The sequence below is a fragment of the Pseudorasbora parva genome, chromosome 12 (assembly GCF_024679245.1).
Source record: "Pseudorasbora parva isolate DD20220531a chromosome 12, ASM2467924v1, whole genome shotgun sequence".
NCBI classification, from domain to species: Eukaryota; Metazoa; Chordata; class Actinopteri; order Cypriniformes; family Gobionidae; genus Pseudorasbora; species Pseudorasbora parva.
The window spans coordinates 10,799,266-10,824,695 of NC_090183.1; the positions used below are offsets into that span (position 1 = coordinate 10,799,266).

Genomic DNA, 25,430 nt, shown 5'->3' on the forward strand with positions numbered 1-25,430 from the left:
ACTCACACAGACAACTTCAAATTTAAGAATTGTTCCAAGTTTAGTACAAAGTTTATTGTGACAAGTTCAGTAAGTTTATTAAAAGTATATTATTTATCAAAGGCATCAAAACTTGGCCGAGAATGATGCTAGAAATTGTGTCCTGGAAGGGTAGCCACATTTGGTTGTGAACTTGTGGAAAAATGGTAATAGTTTGTGGTCACAAGATGGAGATGATTAATAAAATACCATTTTATTTTTAATAAAAAACTTCCAGAGAGTGTGACATTAATACAAAGCTACATTATATTATATTATATCTCAAACTCTTTTAACTTTCTGTATTATCTACGCTGATACTTCGGCCCGGATTCACAGACAGGGTTTAGATTAAGCTAGGATTAGGCCATAGTTCATTTAGGACATTTATGTAGCTTTTATAAACATGCCTTAGAAAGAAAGAAAAAAACGTTACTGGTGTCCATCTTGAGACAAACCAATGGCAGAGACTTATTTTAAGATATCTGTGCAAGTTGCCTTCAGTTAAAACAACTCAAAAATGCATTTTAGTTGGGGACTAGCTTACACCGTTTTTTGTGAAACCGGGGGTTTCACAAAATATATAAAGTATATATTTTGGAAGATTGAAGTTTTGTAAATGCCTGACAATCAGACCAAAAAGTGTTGGCTTGATGTAAGGGTGCCATTATCTTAACAAAATATTCTTATGGCCTCAAAATAATATCTATTTTACCCAGTGCCGTTTCTAGGCATAGGCAAACTAGGCGGTCGCCTAGGGCACCAACAGCTGAGGGGCGCCAGTGGGCCCCCATCCCAACAAGATTTTTTAGTTATTTCATATATATTTTATTATTAATATTTCGTACTTTTGCTATTTCGAGGCATTATGATTAGTTGCGATTATTGGAGTGAAGTCGCCATGGTGATAGTGGCGCTGCGGTAATGGCTGACGGACCACACGCCATGCTCATTGATTTAAAGGGGGGGTGAAACTCAGTTTCAGTCAATCTCATGTCAATCTTGAGTACCTATAGAGTAGTATTGCATCCTTCATATCTCCGAAAAGTCTTTAGTTTTATTATATTTATAAAAGAAATATGGGCTGTACCGAGTCTTTCCGGAAAAAAACGAGCGCCTGGAGGCGTACCGTGTGGGCGGAGCTAAAGAATGATGAGTGCGCAGCTCTCATGGAGAAGAAAACGCTACCCTAAATAAACCATAGCTATCAATCAGATTCAACTAATACATATATGATCCAGAATCAGATCCGGAGGCTGAAATAAATTGAACAGAGGAAGCAACAACAGGAGGATGTCCGTCTCTGTGGTATGTACTGTATTTAGTGGCCTGTCAACATTTGTGTGTCTTTACTCGCAGTTTATGAGGACATGATTCGGTTTATGGGCTATTGTATGCGACTAAACCTTAGCAGTAGCAAGCAAAACGGTTTTGCACGTCAGACTAGTGTAACGTTATACATAGAACAACAATGGAGTCCGTTAGCGCATTTGAATGACGAAGCACGCTTTGTGAGAACGCTAGGTTTATGTTTGGGTGGTTTTACTGACACCTATAGTGGTCAGCTAAACAAATGTATTTAAACACACACCATAGATCGCATGCTCCATTGATAAATTAACTATACACGATCGTGTTGTTTACTGATGTTTACTCACGCGATGATAGCCAACAACAGACATTTGAAGCAGTTTTACTCACCGCCTACTTCCAAAGCAGGACCGAACCTTTATTGCTGGGACCGCTCCGTCAAAAACACACTTCTTTGGTATGATTTGGAAAAGGGAAGATTTGGTTGGGGGGATGTGCAAGATATGAATCTTGCCTAGGGTGCCAGAAAGGCTAGAAACGGCCCTGATTTTACCTCTTAGAATGGGAATCTAGAAACAGGACTTTCCACACTGCTCTAACGAAATGATCAGCCTATAATTCTTTTTCTAATTACTTTTTAACAACACCTTTGCTGCCTGAAACACTCGAGTCTCATGAACAACTCTGTTTTTTGTTTTGTTTTTAGTCTTGACATATTTGTGACTTAAGCCACGCCCCCTTATCTTTATGGTTTCATTTAAATTAAATTTCCATTTAATTATTCTGTTCATTGGTTTTTACAGCATGCCATTAGTTTACTTTTTTACTGCGTCTTCTCTGTTTGTCTATACATTTTGAACATCTTTTGAGGATCTCAGTTTAATATTTGGGTTTCGGATAACTGACTTTGACTTACCTTCTTATCACCTTCACTTTCTCACAGTTTCTCATATTTTCATTGTCTTATCAGACCCCTTTTTTGACAAATGTGGTGAATGGAAAGGGTATTACTTTGAATGCCCTTGTCTTCTTTTGTGTGAGGTCAGTCTCTTAAAAGCCTGCTCTTGGCTGCTTTCTACTTTCAAATGGGCCACCATGAGAGAAAAGTGCTTTTTGCTCTATTTACAACATGTACCAGCAGGGACTGATGGCCTGTGATAACCAGCCAAACACTGACCCCTTGGAATTTTGTTCTATGGGATGATTTGTAACTACAGTGTTGTATTTCAGTTTAATCTAGCTGGTGTTTTCTGGACAGTATGTTTTCAGTATTTTATGGGTTGTGGGTTGCATTTGAAGCTGAATTTTGGTTTTGACAGAACAAAGTTTCTGTGTGAAGTGTTTTAAAAGTATTTTTCTTCTTAAGTCTAAGAATAATACTGCATGATAGAGACTCAAACAAGTGCTTACATTACTTTCTTCCAGTATTGGGGAAAGTTACTTTTAAAAGTAATGCATTACAATGTTGCGTTACTCCCTAAAAAAAGTAACTAATTCGTTACTTAGTAACTTTTTTATACACTACTTTTTCCAACCTGGGCTGGGTTTGCTGGATTGTTTTTAACCCTTCAGACAACAAAAAGGTTCTATTTTGGGCTGTAAAATGCAAATGCAAAGTGATGTGTAAATGCCTGCTCACATGTAGGCCCAGATTTACTAACAGCTTGCGCCAGTGCAAACCCTCTTTTGGCCTCTAAAAAAACTACTGTCAGGATTTACTAAAGACAGGCAGTGAAAAATTAGCGCTGAAAAGGCGAGGACAGGGTTATTTTTGCAGCTGACCTTATTGCATATGCATTTATGGGAGTTTCCCTTTTAGATGCGAAATGAATGGGAGGAGAGTATAAAAATGAATCATATAAGATGATTTACTAAGGATTGCCCTGGTCAATTTTCTGGGATTTGCAAATTTTTTTAACACCCAAAAAAAGCATGTCTTAAGCAAAACGCTAATTTGCGCTGCTCTTGGAAGATTGCGTCAGTCATTATGGAAATGATCTGGCTGTGTTTGTGTTTTTTTAAATCACGCGTAGAACTTTCCACTCCAAAAGGCATTTTTTGGAATTGCGCTTGCGCTAATTTGCACTGTTTAGTAAATCTGGCCTTAGAACTACAATAACCATCATTTTTACACAACACCTCTGCACTTACTCCCAAATTCTCTCAACAGGAGCGGTGTCAGTCAATAAATGGGAAAATTAACTGTTACTTGAAAAAGGTAATCTGATTATGTAACTTGCATAACTTGTAATGCATTACCTCCAACTGTTCATCTGATGTAATTTAGAAATTAAATATCTTTTCTCTTTTTTTTTTCCAGGTTATATTCTTTTTGCCATTATTTTGGCATTTATCATATTTAACTCATAATTCTCACCATTTAAACACGGAGTAGCATTTTTCACACACCAGTGAGAGTCTTGACCCTATTAACAATAAGGTGAAAGTATATTAAAATTCCATTATCATTTTATATATTTAAATAATTAACCATATGATACATCAAAGTGCCCCTTTAAACCTTTTGACTCCTGACTCAATTATTGTATTACCCTTTCTCTCTCTCTCTCTCTCTCTCTCTCTCTCTCTCTCTCTCTCTCTCTCTCTCTCTCTCTCTCTCTCTCTCCTTCGATCAAGCTGTGTCTAAAGTCAATCTCTGCATTATCATAAAATGAAAAATGCTCTGTTTGCCTTGGCTTTATTCATTATTAATACCTTTCTTTTCTCCCTTTTACTTTTTAATCTAATTTTTGTCATACTTTTTCTGACCTTGACCCCTATGAGCCCTTCTTTACATTTTTCCTTTCTTGAAGACCAAACCCTTCCCCTCCCCTCCCCTTGTCTTGTATTAACCCCAGGAGCCGTGGATCTCACTCACTGCTGGCTCTGCCTGCTGAGCATCTGCTGTACTTGTTATTGAGATTCCCTGCTGACAGCCCAGAAACCCATGGAGAGGGAGGGAGGGATCCTGGTGTACCTGGTACTGCCATGTGGGAGGAAGGTGGGAATCAGTACATACTGCATGTCATGAAAATAATTTATTACCTTACAACCTCAAACACATCATTCCACAGCCACACACAACCCTGGTGTAGATTATTCATAACTGTGAGAGAAAATCGCCTGTGGTAGCCAGGGTTATTTATAAGGCTTTACATTCCTTCACTGATATAAATTATCACATTATATGAGACTCTTGGGAGTCTTTCTTTTGTGCTTTGATGAGAGTAGGCTATAGAAGCCTGATAAAGCCACACTTAATATGGCCTGAATGTCATTGTCTGAATGTCAAATATCAAACAAAGTGGCCTTTATTTGAAAGATAACAAAAGCACACTTACAAGCAAACCATTTCACATTTCAAGTTTGTTAGGTTTTTTTATGATAAAGCGGACTGAGTCAAATCAAAATGTGTTCAAAATTAATGTCACAATGAAGGCCATTTTTGAAAATGATTTAAAGCCAATTAAAATTATGGTAACACTTTGGTTTAGGGTTCAATTCTCACTATTAACTATTTTATTATAAGCATTCATATTACCAGGATATTGGTTGTTTATTAGTATTTATAAAGCACATATTCTGTATGACCATATTCTACATCCCTTTATTTTTCTAAAAACTGCTTCTGATGATGCACATGGAAATTTCGCTTATCCTTTACAGCAATGCAAAGTTGATTGCATTTAATCGCATAATCAGTTTTCACAATGGACAACAGTCACGTGTTTACATACACCCACATCGTTTGATTATAATGAGATTCAGGCAATATTGCGATTTTAACTTTATCTTATGTAAACACAATACTTTGATTAAATTGATACTGTAACATTTATTAACGTAGTGCCATAAGCTGATTTCACAATAAACAGGCATGTAAACCCTTCAATCTGACCCAAGTGCGCATGTTTGCGATGTACACAAACACGTGCGGGTTCATAAACCTAGTGATAAAAAGGCATTACATTATCGGGGCACTGAAGAAACTCATGTTGAAAACATTCCGCAACATGAATCTAATCAAAGTCCCTTTCAGGCAAGCCATTTCACTTGGCGGCCATCTTTGAAACACCTCTCTGGCAGCTATTCCAGTCATGCAGGTACAGCTCCCCTCTCTTTGAATGGAGAACATTCTCCAATGCTGTTCACCAAGCTTACGATTACATTTCATATTTTTAAGTCACCACTGAAGTTTGACAACTCTGTCATAAACTTCGAAATGCTTAAATTATGGCGAAAAATGCATTTTTCATGCTGGACTGTCTCGGTCTCTCTCTCTACAGATATTCATATGCATGCATCACTAGCGGCTGTTTCTATGGGCTTTTGTATGTAAATATATGCTATGTATAATAGATGCCTCACTAGCGGCTGTTTCTATGGGCTGCTGTATGTAAATATATGCTATATATAATAGATGCCTCACTAGCGGCTGTTTCTATGGGCTGCTGTATGTACGCTGTCCGCCATATTGGAACAGTCAAAGCCAGTCTGTGAACATTCGAGAACAAGTTGTCTGAGCGTTGGCAACCTTAGTTAGAGGCATGTATGGTTCTCTATATCTGCAGTAGACTTCAGCAGAGGATTTTGCTAAATTAACACAATACAAGACGAAAGTGTTAGCTAACACAACATTAAAAAGTACCATAGTAAAAACTATTTTAGTTCAACTTTTAGTTACTATTTTTATAGTAATATTGAGATAATACATATAAAAACACAAACCAACACGTTCTCAGCTGTGAATGGGATAACCATTTATTTGTGAACTCCTTAAATCTCGCTTCATAACCGGGAAATGCGCAATGTTGTGGCATAAGTGATACTCTGTGAGTGACGACACGCTGACCGTTCCAAGATGGAGGGCGGGTTGACGTGTCTGGAGCGGTCAGATGTGGATCTTCATATACATATCAACACCGAGGCAAAAAAATAATCCAAATAGATTAAAACAGCCGCCAGTAGCACACCTGCTGTTTGTGAAATCATATCTGCTGTGCATATGGGGTGTGTGGATAATGGACGTAAAAATAACGCCAATTGTTAGCGAATAATCAGAAAAAGAAAAATTGTATGCAAGCAGGAATGAAGAGGTTTGCTCGTCTTATGTAAGCATCCTACTGCAATTAGGTCCGTACTCTGATTATGGGAAATAATCACATTATTGATGCACACTGCCATCGTGAGGCCATTGATCATAATGGCAACGAGAGAGACAGAAAAAAAAAAAACGTACTTCTCTTTCATGCATCATATATAGTTTTATATATCGATGCTTGCTCGCACATACACACTAACGCCATTCTGTCTCGCAAGGACTGTTGGATCTGGTTCCACAAGTTATATTAGGTCACAGAGGGCATTGGTAACAGTACCACACACACACACACACACTACTTGTTGGCGGTGATTGTATTTGACAGCTCCGAGGCGTAGGAGAGAGCCGGACTGAGGTTGTGACAGCGTCTCTGCTGTCGGATCTTGTGGCAGCATTGATTGCTGGGTAATGGGTGCGGCTCACAGCCATCGACCGGCTGCTGGGCTTCATCCGCCTACAACTCCCTTTGGGCCGAAGGAGGCAGACAGACAGACTTTCCTTTCCTGCTCATGTCAGATTGTGCTAAGAGAAACAAGGTGACGAGAATAGATGCTTCTCAGTCCTAAAGCTAATCAACAGAGTTCTGGGTACTTCTAAATCTGTGATGGTATGAATATTTTTCACAAGTCACAAGACCTTGGAAGGTTTAGCAGGAAGGTTAAGGACATTTTAGGGAAACAATTTTGCTGGAGTGATTGAAAGACCTTGTTTAGTCATTTTGGAAGAGCATTCCGTTAATACTGAAGGGTTTCTGCAGGTCTAAATTCACCCTTTCAAAAATGAAGGCCTTAAAAAGGTCTTAAATCGCAGTCTGTGGGGTATGTAAACTATTTTCCCCTTTAAATTAAGTTTTTTTTCCTTCTAAATAATCATAATCTCCGCTCTCTCAAATGTCTCAAAAAACAAGACTTTTATGTAATCTTGCTTAGTAAATATTAGGAGTGTAAAGAGACACTTAACCCCCAAGATGAGATGTGAGATTGGGTTCACTAGATGAGATTTTTGCACAGTATTTTTAAAGGGTTAGTTCACCCAGAAATGAAAATTCTGTCATTAATTAAAGGTGGTGTAAGTGTTATTCTTAAACTGTTTTAGAAAAAGCACTCTGGCCGAGTGGAATAACAAACTTGTAGCCAATCTGCAGGTAAGGGCCGTGTCTATGGTGAGAAGAGAGGCTCAGTGCGCGTCATTATTCAAAACACAGGAGTCACACAGGACGGACATTAGCCAAGAAAGAAATAATATATACTGGCTTTTGCTTGAATATGCTCGTGTGTCATGTTCGCTTGTTAGTCCATTTGCGATCGTATTGTGGCTCACTTCAGCGATGATAAAGACCCGCTCCTTTCCACACCGTATGGAGCATCTAAATCCCCTCAGTGTTTCAAGGTTTCGCGTCAGCTCACAAAATGTGTCCGACAGGTAAGATACTATACCCCTAATATATGTTTGTTTCCTCTTTTCATCTATATAACCCATCCGGTCATAATTGTAATATGTTGTTAGCTGGACTATCAAGCTTGTATACTAACGTTACCAAGTTGTTCATGAGAACTGTTTGTGTTTTGTGATCGCTATAACTCTAATCTTGTCATAACTGTAACGCCGCATTCACACGGGGCGTAGGCGTTAACGCTTGACGGAGGGCGTGGCTGAAGCTGGGTGCTGACGCGATCGTCATAGTGACAACAGCCAATCACATTAACTTGCCGCTTGGACCAAAACACAACACAAAAAAGCGCCTTTTTTGGTTGTATGTGCGAGTGCGATTGCCCGTGTAGTTGTTGTCAGCGCACTGCACAGGTGCACGAAGCTGTTAAGTACATTAAATCCTGAAAAAGCGCCGACAGCGGGAAGAATATCACGTAGTGGTCCAGGAGCTGCGTCTGGATTTTTAACGGTCTATGGTCTGGATGGTTCACGGAGCAGTAATGAACGCAATTGGCTAGCGTCTGCTGAGGATATTTGCATACGGCGATCCGATTGGATGGCACCTGCGCTGGCGCTTGAAAAGTTGAGAATTCTTCAACTTCTGCCGCTTGCAACGCGAGTGAAGCGCCGCGACGGAACCCACAATTCAGTTCGGCAACGGATGATGTCACCTTTTCAAAGTAAATGGGAAGCGTTAACGCCTACGCCCCGTGTGAAAAATCTATCTCACTAGAGTGGTTCTACAATAATTGTATGAAGCGACGAGAATAGTTTTTGTGTGCAAAAAAACAACAAAATAATGACTTGTATAGTGATTGGCCGATTTCAAAACAAAGCTTCGAACCGTTATGAATCAGTGTATTGATTCTTGATTCAGATCACCAAAGTCAAGTGATTTAGGCAGTTTGGCGGTTTGACACGCGATCCGAATCATAAATCAATACAAATTCTAAAACTCATGCACACACTTAAAACATTTCAACAAACAGCAAATAAAACAAGCAGCTCTATGTACTTTTTAAAAAATCTAGTGTGGCATTTTCTTTGTTATAAGTATAACGACTGTCGTCAATAGCAACACATTATAACAGCACACATCTAACTTACACTGTTTCCGGAAAGTATTCACATCGCTTCAATTTCTCTACATTTTGTTATCTTACATACTTAATCTAAAATGTATTCATATTTGTTTCCCCTCAATTCTACAAACAATACCCCCTGATACCAATGTTAAAGAAGTTTGTTTGAAACTTTGCTAATTTATTAAAAATAAAAAACAAGTAAAATCACATGTGCATAAGTCTCACAGCCTTTGCTCGATACTTTGTTGAAGCACCTCTGAGACCAATTACAGCTTCAAGTATTTTTAAGTGTGATGCTAAAAGTTTGGCACACCTATTTTTGCGCAGTTTCTCCCATTCTTCTTTGCAGGACCTCTCAAGCTCCACCAGGTTGGATGGGGAGCGTCAGTGCTCAGCCATTTTCAGATCTTTCCAGAGATGTTAAATTGGGTTCAAGTCTGGGCTCTGGCTGGGCCACTCAAGGACATTTACAGAGTTGTCCTGTAGCCACTCCTTTGTTATCTTGGCTGTGTGCTGAGGGTCGTTGTCCTGTTGGGAGATGAACCTTTGCCCCAGTCTGAGGTCCAGAGCATTCTGGAGCAGGTTTTCATCAAGGATGTTTTTGTACATTGCTGATTTAATTTTTCCCGTGATCCTGACCAGTCGCTGAAAAAACATCCCCACAGCATGATGCTGCCCCCACCATGCTTCACTGTAGGGATTGTATTGACCAGGTGATGAGTGGTGCCTGCTTTCATCCACATGACGCTTGCCATTCAGGCCAAAGTGTTGACTCTTTGTTTCATCAGACCAGAGAATTTTGTTTCTCTTAGTCTGAGAGTCCTTCAGGTGCCTTTTGGCAAACTCCAAGCAGGCTGTCATGTGCCGTCTGGCCACTCTACCATACAGGCCTGATTGGTAGAGCGCTGCAGAGATGGTTGTTCTTCTGAAAGGGTCTCCTCTCTCCACAGAGAAACGCTGGAGAGACGTCACATCCCTGACTAAGGCCCTTCTCCCTGATCACTATAGGAAAAGTTCTGCTGGTTCCAAACTACTTCCATTCACGGATGATGGAGACCACTGTGCTCATTGGGACCTTCAATGCTGCAGAAATGTTTCTGTACCCTTCCCCAGATCTGTGACTGATACAACCCTGTCTCTGAGGTCTCATGAAGTATTTCTTGAACTTCATAGCTTGGTTTGTGCTCTGACTTGCATTGTTAACTGTGTTACCATATATAAACAGGTGTGTGCCTCTCTAAATCATGTCCAATTAACTGAATTTACCACAGGTGGTCTCCAATCAAGTTGTAGAAACATCTCAAGGATGATCAGTGGAAACAGGATTACCTGAGCTCATTTTTGAGTGTCATGGCAAAGGCTTTGAATACTTAAACTATGTACATGTGAATTTTCAAATGTTTTATTTTTAATACATTTGCAAAGATTTCAAACAAACTTTTTTCATGTTGTCATTTTGGGGTATTGTTTGCAGAGTTATGGGAAGAAAAAAAAAGATTTTAATCAATATAGGAATAATGCTGTAACGTAAAATGTAGAAAAACTTGGAAGCATTGTGAATACTTTCCAGATGCACTGTACGCATCACAACGGATGCACTCTCTCGTTTGATTCGAATGCAACGTGCATCTCTGTTTTTGATTGCATTGAAAATGAATGCTATGCTAATTTCACCCTCACACTCCGTCATGATGATAATGCAAGACCGCTTTTCACTCAACGAGAAATCTCGTCACATTTTAATATCATATCAAACCCCTAGTAAATATATCTCCATTTAAAAATCTTTAGACATTTAAACTGAAAAAACAAAAACAGTGAGGAAGAACATGACTTATTTTTCTGCAGTGGAATCAGCAGGAACAGTAAACGTTTTGTTCATTGATAGTTCATGTTAACTAATGTAGTTAACTAATGTTACCAAATTAAACCTTACTGTAAATGTTACCTGGATTTTTTTTACATTGTAGAGGTCAGTCATACACAATGCAGCAGATCACATGATATAAATTATTTATTTACATTACAGCGAATAAAAACGAAGAAAAACATCACAAGTATGTTAACCTATTGGAAATATATAATACATAGCCAAAGAGAACCTTTGAGGGCTCATTTTTTCGATGGTGTCATAGACAACAAATACAAGGCAACATGTGGCACACCGCTCCAATCATCCATCCGTTATCCATTCATCCATCCACCACAAGCAATCCTCTTTTCCAGACCGTTGCAACCCCAGGGAAGAGGTGATTTTGGCTGTATGCTCTGACACTTTGACGAAGCTGACTGCCTGTTCTCTTTCCCACTGAGCCTTACTCAAGCCTGCAGGCCAGGCAGAAAAACCACCGCACGCCCATCCCGTGAGGCCCATCCCGTTTGCATCCTATGGGAATCAAGAGACGAGAAGGTTTGCACACTGCCAGGAGTCCCGCCTCAGTTCTTCCACACCTGTCTGGAAGGGTGTGTGTGTTCCCACAATTCCCTGGGGCCTTCCTCTGCTGTCTTTAGCACATGTCACTCTAAGTTTAAAGGTTCGTCAGATGAGTCTGGTGGAGGCCCGCAGGGTGTTTTCGGAGTTGAAGTGTGGAACATTTTGTTTCTGCCGTGCTATCCGATTCCCACGTGGACACCTTCTGTAAACACACACACAAAAAGGATTTTATATTCCCAACCATATTCCCAAAATTGTAATGAGAAACGGTTATAAACTAGCTGTTGTTAAGACACTGCTGTGGTTTTCTGTCAAAATTAAAGCTTGATGACAGCATAAATATTATCGGACTGTTACTGTAATTACCCACCGTTAACAATCTGTATTTCATGGACTGCGTGACTTCGCCACTTCCTGTTTTGTTTTTCCTCAACTAGCCAACTAAAATATTTCTCGAAGATAGTAAACAAATTGTGAAGCCCTACAAATAAGCACAGCAAACTAAGACCTTTACAAAACCACTGCAGTCAGTATTCTTTATTTCTTCTTCTTTTTTTTTTAACAGAAAAATCAATCACATTAAGATTAGATTTTAGATTAAGGATGTCAATTAAAAAAGGTCTGTAAAAAAATCACATCAATACTGATATGATAAAGTTACTGACATAGTAATCTAATTTTCAGCTGAGTTGTGTCTGAGGTGGACTTTCACACAGGACTATTTTTATATGGCTGATCTATGTTCTTATGAGTGAGCCTGCATCACTTTTTTCTGTAAAATATTAATTTGAATATCGGTGTTAGGGAAATTTTAAAGGTAATGCATTACAATATTGCAGTTACTTCCATATAGTTACTTTTTATGGAAACTAATGTTTCCTTTTTCATTACTTTTCTCACTTGGACTGCTCTTGCTTGTTGTTGTTGTTTTTTTGTGTGCAAAAAGTTATATTTTTGGCTACTGTAAAGTTGGCCCTTTCCTGCCAAACGTGAAATGAATAAGCCTTGGGCTAAAGGAAATGCCTCTGCACATTACTCCCAATCTCTGTCAACATGGGACAGGAAAGGTGTCAGTGAATAAATAAATAAAGAATAAAGAAAAGAAGAGTAACTTATTTGAAAAAGTAACAGATTTTTTTATTTATTTAAAAGTAATGCATTACTTTACCAGTTTCTTTAAATAAGTAATCTGACTATGTAACTTGCGTTACTTTTTAATGTGTTTCACCTAAAACTGCTTATTACAGAATTTATATATAGGTCAGTGGGCATGGTTAAAATGCGTACATTTTTCAACAGGTTATTTTTTTGTAATGTCTATAATTAATTATACTACATTTATGTGTTAAATTAAGAGCTCTAATCATATTGTATAAAATGGCCAGAAAAAGGCAGGCGGAAAGAGAGACGAATGGAGATCAGAGACTGACAGACAGGCTTAAACCACTTGCTGTGGTTTAAATTGTCTCATTAACAGCTTCTCTCTCTTCCCTAGCAGCTCGGCAGGGGAAACCTTCCACCACAGGGAATCTTTATTATATTTTTCTCGTCGCTTTATTAAATGTCATGTTTTGCATAGGGCAGAGTGCGCCCCTGGCTCTTAAATCGGCTCGGAGGCAGCAGGGTACGCGGGGGACACTGATTCCTGACCAGACCGAAGCTGTTCCTGTTTTAATTAGTTCCATCCTCTCGCTCGCAAACATTAAGTTTTACACAGTGAAGAGAACCTTTAACTTACTGGCTGTATGGGTTGAACAAACTAATCACCTACAAAGTCTTGAAGCCTTATATTCATAGCCTAATATTACATTTTTGTCACACCAGCCAATGGCGGTTGTATTGAGAAAATGAACGGCTATACATATTTCTAAGCAGCCATGTGCATTATTTAAAAGGTTACTTCACAGATTAGCATTAAGCTTTGTATCAGTAGAAACCCGGTAGTGCTTCCCTCCCTCATGTCCCCCTGAGATGAGAGATTTCTCTATTTTTTTACCTGGAAAACCCTCAATGACTCAAATCGTCATTTGGCGTCATCTGATGCCCGTTTCACACATACTCCGTCTGCGGTGCAGGAGCCGCACCGCACCGCAAGCCCTGCTTTCACATATGTGTTTGCAGTGCGCAACTGCTCCTCTGTTGCATACCACAAACAAAGCATTTATTCATTATTTTTTATTTAAAATCCAATATTTGTCACTGAACATCTCGTCAGAATTGCAATTCTCGTTGTTTACTCTTTCATAGACATCAGGTTTTAACGTAGGCTTTAATGCGAACAATGTTCTGTCACTTTAATGCAGCCGATCGGCGCACTGCTGCAGACGCACCGCTCCTGGAACAGACTGACGGACCGCATCCGTGTGCAGTGTAAAAGCTGTAATCCGTTAACATGGGTACGAAAAAAATACGAACTGCAAATGGAGTATTTGGGAAACGGGCGTGAGGCTTTTTTGGCCTGTACTATATCCTACTACAATGTACATAAACCATGCTTTTATCTCTTATTTCTGCACTTTTTGTTTCCTGTGTTTTGATCCAGAGATTTTCTACTCTTTAAGAAGATGCCCCCTTCTTTAAAATACTGAAAAAACAGGAAACGGGAAAATTCCATCAATGGTGTAGAACGAGTTAACTTGGTGTAGAAAGCCAAAGTTTTTGAAAGCATTTCTATCCCAAATAGCAAGCAATTACAAGTGATACCACTAGAACTAGATGTACGCCCGCCTTTAATCTGTAAATTTACCAACTCCGCAACCATTATGCACATTTGCTGTAAGTCTGCATAAGTACAATTTTTCCCAAATAAACCATTTTTTATGTTTATTATGGTCTGTTACATGCATTTAATAGGCCTCTGTGCCAGTCTATTTATATTATTTTGGCTCTGTGAAATACTTCTGAATGGTTGATCACTGATTCCAGCGGTATGTTATTCCCATAACAGCTGCTAAAGTTTAATAACACACCGCCCATCTGGTTGCTACAAGCTATCTTGACTTGTATTACTTATGCTTAACGTGTCACTCCGCTGGCGTTGACTGTCTGGTGCCATCTTGTGACTGAAACACTTAACCACCACAGGTTACCATCGAGGAAGACTTCAAGGTATTACCCCAAAAAGGAAAATTAGCCCATGATTTACTCACCCTCCTAGGTGTATATGACATCGTTCAGACTAATACAATCTGAGATATATTTAAAAATTCCTAGCTAATCCAAGCTTTTTAATGGCAGATGTAGTTCTGTTTTTGAAGTCCATATAAAATGCATTCGTCCGTCAAATAAGGTGCTCCACACGGCTCCGGGGGGTTAATAAAAGCCTTTCGTCCGATCACATTCCTTATTCAATTTATGGGAAAAGTGTTGAAAGTGCCTCTGCAGTTTCAACACTTTTTCCGTGGAAGACGATAAGCTGGAACTTTATATTATAAAGTTTTAAATATGGATATTTTTCTTACACAAACTCATCGATTCACTTCAGAAGTCTTTCTTAACCCTCTGAGCCGCGTGGAGCACTTTAACATCTGTCTTTGACAGACAGCTGCATTTTTTATGGACTTCAAATACAGCTACAACTACTGCCAAAGCTTGGCTTAACCAGGACTTTTTAAATAATAACTCAGATTTTATTAGTCTGAAAGAAGAATGTCATATACACTTGGGATGAATTGAGGGTGAGTAAATCATGGGCTAATTTTAATTTTTGGGTGAACTATCTCTTTCAGCATTCATTTCAACATATATGGTAAAACAATATACATATTTCAGCAATAGATAATGGCTTAAAGCAGTTTGGAACTGTTTTTTTTTTTCTTTGCGTAAGACCTAATCAAATAATTAAATTCAAGACATTATTTTGTGTCTAATTTATTAGAGACAAGTAGCCATGTAATAAGCGGGAAAATGTACACCCAGCCGGCTGTTATCGCAGAATAAACCCCGACGGAGTGTTCAGGTCTTGAGTCACTCTGAAGGGGTTTATTCTTACATTATCCCTTACTTATAAGCATTTGTTGTTTGTGTGGTGGGTTCCAAAATGCCACGTTTGCTGTTCACGGTCTAAGATGCAGAAGCGTCTGTTGCTAATTTGCTTTCGTCTGAGTGCTGTCATGTGTCCACTTACATCAAATTTTGTCGGTTTTGTGTCATACATTTCACAATTATTTATATATATATATATTATTTGCAATGAGGATTTGCCTTTTATTATATTTAGTTGTATTTTGGTGATAACTCTTACACTCACTGTGCTGTTTGCTTGCATTCCTTGTCAAAGGTAACTTATGCATAATATAGAAGAGAACACCGTTACCTAGGCTGATTTTAGACTGAGTTTACCTTCTTCTGATGAGGGGATGAGTAAATGATGGGGTTTAGAGGGCCAAGGTTCATGAGTCAGTATTCACGACTGGGCAAAATTTATCCCCAAAAAGCTAGGCATTAAATCCCTAGGAAACACTTTTGCTGCATTGTTGTGGCACTATTTGGCAAATCTTTCTCTTTAATCAATAAACCCTCTGCTTTAGGATCCTGCAGGGCTACTTTTGGAGATTTATATTAAATGGATTGTAGTCAAAGACCATTTGTGCTGATTATACGAAAACGAGGTGGCAATTTCTCCCTGGGGAGGAAACACTGAGGGCAACAGAGCCATTATGGCATCACGGTCCATTCCACTGCCCCGCTCGTCCCTGGGAGCCTCGTTACAGAACAAAGCAACAATCACAACACAACCATAACACATTACAGGCCTCAGAAAGCCTGCTTACAGGTGGAGGCACAGCGGAGGAAAAACAGACCAGCGGTACTGTGGGTTGTAAACTTTTAAAAGGTCAAAGAGTCTGAATGATTGCTCATCAGAGAGTGCTTGATTTTCCGTCCTCGCTCCTTGTATTTTCACTCTATTACAATCTCTCTGAACCATTTCTTTTGCTGCCTCTGACTGTAGCTCTCAAACTCTGCATGCAGAGCGGTGTGAGAGAATCATTACAATCACCTAATCACTACGCCCTTGCAGGAGTGTGTTTGATTAAACATGCTTCAGTTTGAGCATCTTTGATTAGCTAGACGGAAAGAGAGAGAGAGAGAGACAGTGAAAGTGAAAGACAGGACTTGAGAAAATTAAAGAGCGAGAACGCAAGAGACGACAGATAAGAGAAAGACGTCCTAAGTCCCTGCTGCATTTAGAAAGTGTGTTGCTATAGAAACCGGTTGCGGGCTGTAAGGTGAAGGGGGGCACTGCGGAGTACACGGCACTCCCGATCCATCTGAGGCCCCAGCACCTTTCACTTCGTGTTTGTTCATGACTGCACGCGTGTCGGGTTTCATAAACGTAAATCACTATTGTTGATTATTTCTCTGGATATTGTAATCAGTTATTCTGATTTACATGGTTTACATTTATAAACGTATTTTGTGTTTGCAAGTGAATGCCATATTTATTTATTGTAGGCTTTACATCTATCGAGCTGAAAACTGTTATTGAATCAGTCAGACAATCAAGAAAATCACACTGTCCTTCTCGGCAGCAGGAAAAACAAAGCTGTTGAATTTTGAATAAATTATACGCAGGCAATGTGCAATGCGACAATACTAGAACTCTCCAACCCCATTATAATCAGCAAAGCTGTCACCGTATCCTTATGTGTTTTTATGTGTACATGCAATTTACTCTTTCTCTACCAGCGCTTTAAAAAAAAGTTGCCAGCCAGCGCCAGCATTTTTTAAAATCATTTTCACAAGTTTCATGGCCCCCAAAATATATTGTTGTATGAATAACTGAACATGCATATATATAAAATTGCATTTTTGTCAAAGACTTCGTCTGGATCAGATTCGTAACGACGATCAAAACAGATGTAGTAGATTGATTCCATCGACAGGGGTGCAAAGTTTTCAGCTTTTACCGTTTTTGATCAAAAATAGGTCATTGTGATCAAAAAATAAAACCATCGCCCGTCAAAATTGCGTCTAGTGTGAAAGGACCTTGAGAGGCGAAGAACCCGGCACATACCCAAGATCATTACATTTTAAAGGTGCAAGAAATCAAGCGTCGGCGTTAGTTCTGGCAGGCCACGTAGTTAAGCTCTGCTATCAGCTGATTGGAAAAATGTCAATCCCGCCCATATCAGCTGATCCAATTCCCATGCACTCAATTGGCAACTCTCAAACAGGGCGTCGTACTTAACTGTAGCTTTAGTTCAGTATGTCTGCTTGCTGCTTCCACTGCACGCTGCTTTGTAACCCACCTCCTCCTTAACCGTGTTTAACTTAATCAGTGTCAACTGTGTCATTGATGCATGTTCTGTTCTAAATGGGGGATTTACAATGCCTTCCTAGTTTGGCAATTTGGGAGGTTGTCCCCAGATGCTGCTGTTCCCTGTCTTGGCTTTTCATGGAGCTCATGAAGGGGATGGGGAATTTAGAACAGAGCCATTCCGTTAAATTTAAATGTATGCATAATACGTAATAAAAAGTTAACTAAATGTTTGTCTATTATTTGACTCAAGTGGACCTGTCTGAAGTAGGATTTTTGCAGTAAAATATCCAAAAACCACCAGGCCAGTGTTAAATATTTTGTCCAGTTGAGTTCTTACAATATCCCAAATGTTTCCAACTATTTGTAAATTGTGAGAAAATTCCTATTTTAACCAAGGAGTCGGGACATCTGAGGGAGTTGCTGTTTTTTTAGAACTCTTCTGTTCCAAATCTAACTAAAATATCTCCCTTATAACCTTTTCCTTATGTTTTATGATTATTGTTTAGCAACCAACCAGCTCCAGGGCCATCCTACTTCAGCTAACCTCCACTCCAAAATATTCAGTAAGATGGCAACCAAGGCTTGCAAGTATCACATATGGATGCCAGTCTCTCCTTCATTCACCACTCACTCCATACCACTTTAGTCACATTTATTATTATTTATTTGTGCAAGCATTTTAATATAATGTCATGTAATAAAGAATCTTTGAATACTGAATCTAACATTATTATCTTTGTGTGCTTTTTGTATGTCTTACAGGAGCAGTGAGGAAGACTGTCTGATAAATCTCTACGCCATCAGATGGTTTATTCTGGTTTACGACCGCGGGGGTGGCTGCTGTGCCCGGTCACACCAAACTAATGTGCAGTAAATATGTGTAGTGTTCACATTAGGTTTTGTAATTTGAATCATTAACATTGATCTTTAACCATATGATTTGTGTTGTTTTTGCTGATTGTATTGTTTTGTATAGTATTTGTGTGCATCTGGATTCATGTCTACAGATGGTTGTTTATGCTGTAGTGTTCTCTTTTGCCTTTTTAAAATAAACTATTTAGAAAATTACAAATCGTGTGGATGTTTGGGCCTTAATGTCTGATAGCCTAAATATGCATCACAGACCAGGGCCAGATGAGCCCCAGATGTAAAATATGAGTCACAGTTCTGGGCCAGAACACATGAGTCTAAGTATTTTTCTTCCTCCTTATTTACGAACATTTTACAATGTTTTATTTAAAGATTGCTTGCAACGGTAAACAAACACATGAACAAACGCAGAACACAGCAGCCCCATTAGCACAGCCGTAAGAGAAAAAGCACAGACTTACCAATTACGTAACTTTGCCGTGGTCTAACACAACGTTTTTTTCTGAAACTCAAACTCTAAACTTCAAAAGGTTAGCGCAGTGTTGCTAAACTATTTACACAAATATATCCTTCTCAGTACGAGTTATGAAGGAAGAGAACAGCATCGACAGTTGATCATAATTCTTCCAAAGTGTAGCTTTTCCTGCATCATTGCGTGGAACTGTGATAAGTTTTCCCTCAGTAATTTTTTTGCATTATTCATGGTTAATGTTTGTTTTCTGTCATCTGCTGTGCTGTGACTGAACAGTTTTGTGATGATAAATGATACAGCCTATCATAATGAAAACATACAAATTATATATATATATATATATATATATATATATATATATATATATATATATATATACACGTGTGTGTGTGTGTGTGTGTGTGTGTGTGTGTGTGTGTTTAATCTGCGCATGTGCTTTCTCTCTCGCATGTTTTTGGTCACAACACACCAAGCAAGCAAAGCACAAAACTATAACATAGCTAGATTTTTTGTTTTGTTACAAAACCAAACCCGAGGCTGCTCAAAAGCAGACACATCTGCTTCTCACAGAGCGTGCGAGTTTTAAACAGTTATATTTGGCACTTTATTGCCCATAAATGGTTAAATATTCATACATGTGTCTAAATGCCCGTCTTTGCAAGTATCCTTGTAAACAAGAAACAAGTAAAACTTAAGTAAGTAAACAAGTAAAACTAAGAAAGAAAATACAAGTGTTACAATATAATGGACCTAGAGTCATAGAGAAATCCGGGCAACACTTAAAGCGACAGCTGTCTAATTTTCCTGCTGTCTGTCATTCATATTAATCAAATAACAAAAAAAAATCTCTCACTGCTCTTGACTAATCCACTTTTGTATCTTTAATTAGAGTAAATATTTATTTATTTATTTACACAATGAAGACTATGCAGTGTTTTAATACATATGATTCATTTATACAATGCATATAGCATTTATTATTATTATTTATTTGTTCTCCTGTAGTATGTATGTGTATATGTATGTGTATATATATATATATATATATATATATATATATATATATATATATATATATATATATATATATATATATATGTGTATATGTGTGTGTGTGTATATATATATATATATATATATATATATATATATATATATATATGTGTATGTGTATATATATATATATATATATATATATATATATATATATATATATATATAAAAGAAATAAAAGAATCAAAACTTAAAATTACTTGTTTTATGGAGATCACAAAATAAAGACAAAACAATAAATAAAGTGTGAGCTCTTTGGCATTCCATGTGTGCTGCCGTGATTCCCCGGAACTGACATCTCTGCGCTGTTTAGTTTCATTAATGCTCTTATGAAATAACAATTTCCATTTCCATACACAAATCTTGACAGCTTCAGTTCCACTCTAACAAAAATGTAAATGTAGGATGGACTTCAGTCGAATTTGTCATTTCTGACTTATTTACCTGTCTCCATAACTGTAAGATTTTTTTTTTCAAGCTCCATGAGACAAACATCAGAAAAACATAGCTGTACATTTGTGAATTTTGAGTGTTTGGAGGAAAATTTGTGTGTTTAAGCTTACCGTGTGATGCAGAGCACTACCAGGCAGATAATAGCCACTTGCAGAGCTCCAATGATGGATGCGATCAGAACGTAACGCAGTTTTCCAGAACCAGGTACCACATACATCACATTATAGTCCTTCCTGTCACACTGTGGCCCAATGAAGCCTGAATGACAACTGGAAAACAAACACACAAGATAAAACAATGTTAGTGTTTAAAGCAAAGAGAATATGGGCATGATCCGTAGACTATAACAGCAGAACCCGTGACATCGGGTAGCGTGTCGATGTGATGATCGAGAGGAGTGAAAGAGCGTGCAAATAATCACATGGCAGTAGGATGTTGATGCCATTGTTTGTGAATAATTACTAGGCATTCAGTGTTTATAGGTGCAAAAAAGCAGTGGAAGTGTGTGTGTGTGTGTGTGGGAGTGAGTGAGTGTGCAGCAGGGAGCTAGTGCACACTGGGAAAACATAGTCTTGTTTAATTAGAACCTCGACCTCTCAGAGGAGGCGGTTAAAGGGACACCTGCCAGCCAGCCCGTACACACACACACACACACACACACACACACACACACACACACACAAACAGCTGGTTGGAATGAGTCATCTTTCAGGGGGAGGCACATACACCATATCTGTTCTCTTTTACTCCTTCCTTCAAATCTTTCCTCACTTCTCTCATTTCTTGTTCTCTCCCCTGCTTTTGTCTTCTCACCGCTTCTTCAAAATCAATCCCGCAATGTCCTTTTAAAAGTCTGTGGGTGTCTAGGTGAGGTAGAAGGAAGAGTTTACTATGTTGAATGTGTCGTGAGGTGCTGTGTGGTTACCTGCAGGTGGGGGGTGAGAGGTTGCTAGGATACTCGCACTCTCCATGGACACAGTAGTTCTTGTAACGCTCCGGACACGGGATGTAAAGACCCCACGGTACCTCGCTCACCTGGTCTTTCTCCTCTAAACACACCCAGAAAGAGAGAGTTGTAGACTGTTGTAGTTCTGAAACCATGTTTATATTGTCAGTTTTTTTTTTTAAGTAGTGTCTTTGATGAGATCATGAATGTAGTGTAAAAAGTGTAACATTAATAAAAGATCGACAGTACCGCTGCAAACATGACAGATGGTTTGCAAGATGGCAAATTAACACCCACCACGAGCCAAATCACTATTTTTTTTAGCTGTCTATCAGACAGTTTTTACATCGAGGACAGTTAAGGGACTAAAATACAACTATAAAAAAGGTTAAAACATTCATTGATGCTTCAGAAGGAAAAATGGGAGCCTTCTCCCCCCCATTTAATACTGCCCTTCGGAAGCAACAGATGATGTTTCCTGGAAGACAAATTAAGTACAATTTACCTTGATCTTTAAATTCAATAAGTTTTCACCCCCCGCTCATAATGCATTGTGTTTCCTTAGGGAGCATCAATGAACATTTGAATCTTTTTTCAAATAGTTGTGTTTAAATCCCTCAATTGAAAAGAATGACCTTCAAATCATACTGTTTGAGTCAAGTTCTGGATCAAGAATACAAAAGATGCTGGAAAACTTAAGAATTTGACGGACCTGAAGGATTTTTCTGAAGAATGTTGGGCAGTTTAACTGCTCAGGACAAACAAGGGACTTGAGAACAACCATCACACACAACCCCTTTCCAGTTACACAGTTTTTAACTAAAAACAGAAAACATTTATACGACAACAGTGTTTTGGGGACTTGAAAATGCTAATTCAAAGTGCAAGTTTGTAAAAAACAATACCATTATTGTCTCTGTGCAAACTACAAAAAAAATATTTTTCCGGTGATGTCATGCGCATGCGTACTACGTGTTCAGTCTTTAGGCGAGTTTTTCTTCTCAAATTTACATTGTCATCTAAAGGCCTGGCATGCACTATACAGTGATTTAAGTCTTTTTTTTTTTTAAGGATCCGTGTGAACGGGGAACATTTTGATAATGGCGTCTGTACACAGAAAACATGAAGTGAAAAACCTTACCATTGTTAGTACATCGTTGTCGTGCCCTGCGGAGTTTAGCTCCAACTCACCTGCTTAAAAGTTTCTAGTACTGAATCCGAAATCGCCCCCTATGCCCTTAAATAGGGCACTATTTGAGGGGACAGCTATTTGTAGTGGTGTCCAAAACCATGGTTGACAATATTGAGTGCACTCATTCAATCCCACATTGCACCGCAATAGCAAGTGTACAGCAGATGTACACACAGCGCCTGTCAGAATTCGCTCACTTGTTTTCATTCACTCCTTCAAGTGAACTGTATAAGTGGACTAACGTAGGGAATAGTGATTGAGGGTTTAGGGTTTAGATTTTGGATTCAGCCTAGTAATCCTGAAGACTTTGATTAGCTGGATCAGGTGTTTAATTAGGGTTGGAGATAAACTCTGGCCCTATCCCAAATGGCACACATTATGTGCACTTTCGGTCTTGTGGACTTACAATGGCCGCTGCATGTGCGTGTCCGTTAAGCCCACAAGACCGTAGGGTGTCACATTCTTCATTTAAGCTTAAAGAAGGGTGTTCGTGAGCGCCCCATTGCGGCTGCTATGCGCCTTCGATGCGCACTTCAGCTGAGCCCGCAGGTTCGCGAGCTACGCAGTGGACTTCTACCAGTCAAAGCGGCATAACATCGTGAAAGTGCGGACTCAAAAGAAGACCGTGAGGGTTTAGGGTGCCATTTGGGACAAGGCCTCTACAGGGTTTTAGGATTTCCGCAGCACTCAGTTGCTGTGTCCCAATTCAGAGGCTGCATCCTTCGAAGGCTGATTGCACCGTGCCTGTCAAATTTGGCCTCCAAATGCATTCTTTGTTTTAACAGATGGATGCATCGTGGCCTTGCCTAGAATTCATTGCGCGCCACTTGATTTTTTGTTGTTGAGAGAAATAGGTTAATTACAATAATTACATAACTTTTAAACATGAGTATTGCTTAAGGCATGTCAAATGAAGTCAGAGTCCTTCGAATGATGTGGCCTTTGAATTGGGACACAATCTATATGTGAATGTGAAATGAAATTTGAGAGCTGTGGGGAAAGGAAAGGATTCAGCAAATGATTTAGTTAATCTATTCCTCATAGACCGCTCTACAATAATTAGACTTGGCACAAAGAGGGTGAGCAAATGATAGGAGAATCTTTTTTTTATTTTTATTTTTTTGATGAACTATCCTTTTTAGACTATTAGCAGTGAGTATGTTTTGTCTCTAAGCGGTAGAAAAGAGTAGAGTTCTAAGAGTAGAAAAATGTGTGTGTGCATGCAAGAGAGCATTTGAAGGGTATCCGTGTAAGTCAATGGAGGGATCAATGCTACAGCAGTGACACCACACCCTCCTCTGTTTACTCAATTAATCACAATCTTTCTTCCTTTCTTTTCTTCTCTCTTTCTCTCATTCTCAAACTCTCTCCTGACACTGTCTGTGAAGCAGGTCACACCACTCAGTCAAACTGTCACACACACTGGGAGGTATCAGGGTATGGTGGCCTGTTGAGGACACAAAGCAGGCTAGTTCTCCAGAGATTCACTGGTTTCAGTATGCTCCTTCACACAGCTTTTTCACAGGAGAGGAGAGAGAGCTATTAATGTCTATGTTTGGAGCAATTTTATTTATTAATATTTTTATTTCATTTTAAATTAAACATAGCCATGAACTTGTAAGGTGTCATTGAGTGCCATGAAAGGCACCTATAAATAAAATGCATAATAATAACCAGACTCTAGGAGAATATTTCTTTAAGAAAACATTAATGTCAGATTTATTTATAAATGGGACTTTTAACAAACCTGTTAAAAATCTTTTCAAACCGAATTTAATTAAGTAGGTCCGAATAGGTCCTACTGCTCAACATCTATGAGTGAGAAAGATTAATTTTAATAGCAAAAATCTTTGATGAATATTTGATTTCTTTCCCTAAATAGGAAAGGTTTAAAAAAGAAAAAAATATATTAACCTACACTACCATTCAAAAGTTTGGCACGATTTTTAAACAAGGTACATTTCTTCTTTTTTTTTAGTGATGTGCTTTTAATAATCTTATTTAAATGCATTTCTCAGGGTTGTTTGATGAATAGAAAGTAAAAAAAAAAAAAAAAACTTTGTTTGAAATAGACATTTTCGTAAATGTTATGCAACCCCCCCCCCCCCAAAAAAAAAACAACTTACTTATATATACACTCACCTAAAGGATTGTAAGGAACACCTGTTCAATTTCTCATTAATGCAATTATCTAATCAACCAATCACATGGCAGTTGCTTCAATGCATTTAGGGATATGGTCCTGGTCAAGACAATCTCCTGAACTCCAAACTGAATGTCAGAATGGGAAAGAAAGGTGATTTAAGCAATTTTGAGCATTGCATAGTTGTTGGTGCAAGACGGTTTGAGCATTTCACAATCTGCTCAGTTACTGGGATTTTCACACACAACCATTTCTAGGGTTGACAAAGAATAGTGTGAAAAGGGAAAAACATCCAGTATGAGGCAGTCCTGTAGGTGAAAATGCCTTGTTGATGCTAGAGGTCAGAGGAGAATGAGCCGACTGATTCAAAATGATAGAAGAGCAACTTTGACTGAAATAACCACTCGTTACAACCGAGGTATGCAGCAAAGCATTTGTGAAGCCACAACACGCACAACCTTGAGGCGGATGGGCTACAACAGCAGAAGACCCCACCGGGTACCACTCATCTCCACTACTAATAGGAAAAAGAGGCCACAGTTTGCACGAGCTCACCAAAATTGGACAGTTGAAGACTGGAAAAATGTTGCCTGGTCTGATGAGCCTCGATTTCTGTTGAGACATTCAGATGATAAAGTCAGAAGTTGGCGTAAACAGAA

At 38.7% G+C, this 25,430-nt stretch overlaps 1 protein-coding gene and 1 long non-coding RNA gene across 4 annotated transcripts in view; one reads left to right on the forward strand and one right to left on the reverse strand.

The window, feature by feature from the left end:
- The window catches only part of LOC137093972 (uncharacterized), a 41,640-nt gene extending 23,096 nt beyond the window's left edge, over positions 1 to 18,544 (forward strand). Inside the window, exons 2-4 of one of the 2 annotated variants that reach the window (XR_010908581.1) lie at positions 4,188 to 4,330; positions 18,149 to 18,205; positions 18,405 to 18,544. This is a non-coding gene — a long non-coding RNA (uncharacterized lncRNA). The remainder of the gene's footprint in view (positions 1 to 4,187; positions 4,331 to 18,148; positions 18,206 to 18,404) is intronic. The other variant, XR_010908580.1, reaches the window with a different exon arrangement.
- The window catches only part of tmeff2b (transmembrane protein with EGF-like and two follistatin-like domains 2b), a 102,711-nt gene continuing 88,237 nt past the window's right edge, over positions 10,957 to 25,430 (reverse strand). For both annotated transcript variants that reach the window (XM_067459059.1, XM_067459060.1), the window contains exons 7-9: positions 21,416 to 21,539; positions 20,601 to 20,759; positions 10,957 to 11,582 (exon numbers count right to left, since the gene is read on the reverse strand). In XM_067459059.1, the coding sequence (XP_067315160.1) occupies positions 11,486 to 11,582; positions 20,601 to 20,759; positions 21,416 to 21,539 (380 nt within the window). In that variant the 3' untranslated portion in view covers positions 10,957 to 11,485. The remainder of the gene's footprint in view (positions 11,583 to 20,600; positions 20,760 to 21,415; positions 21,540 to 25,430) is intronic.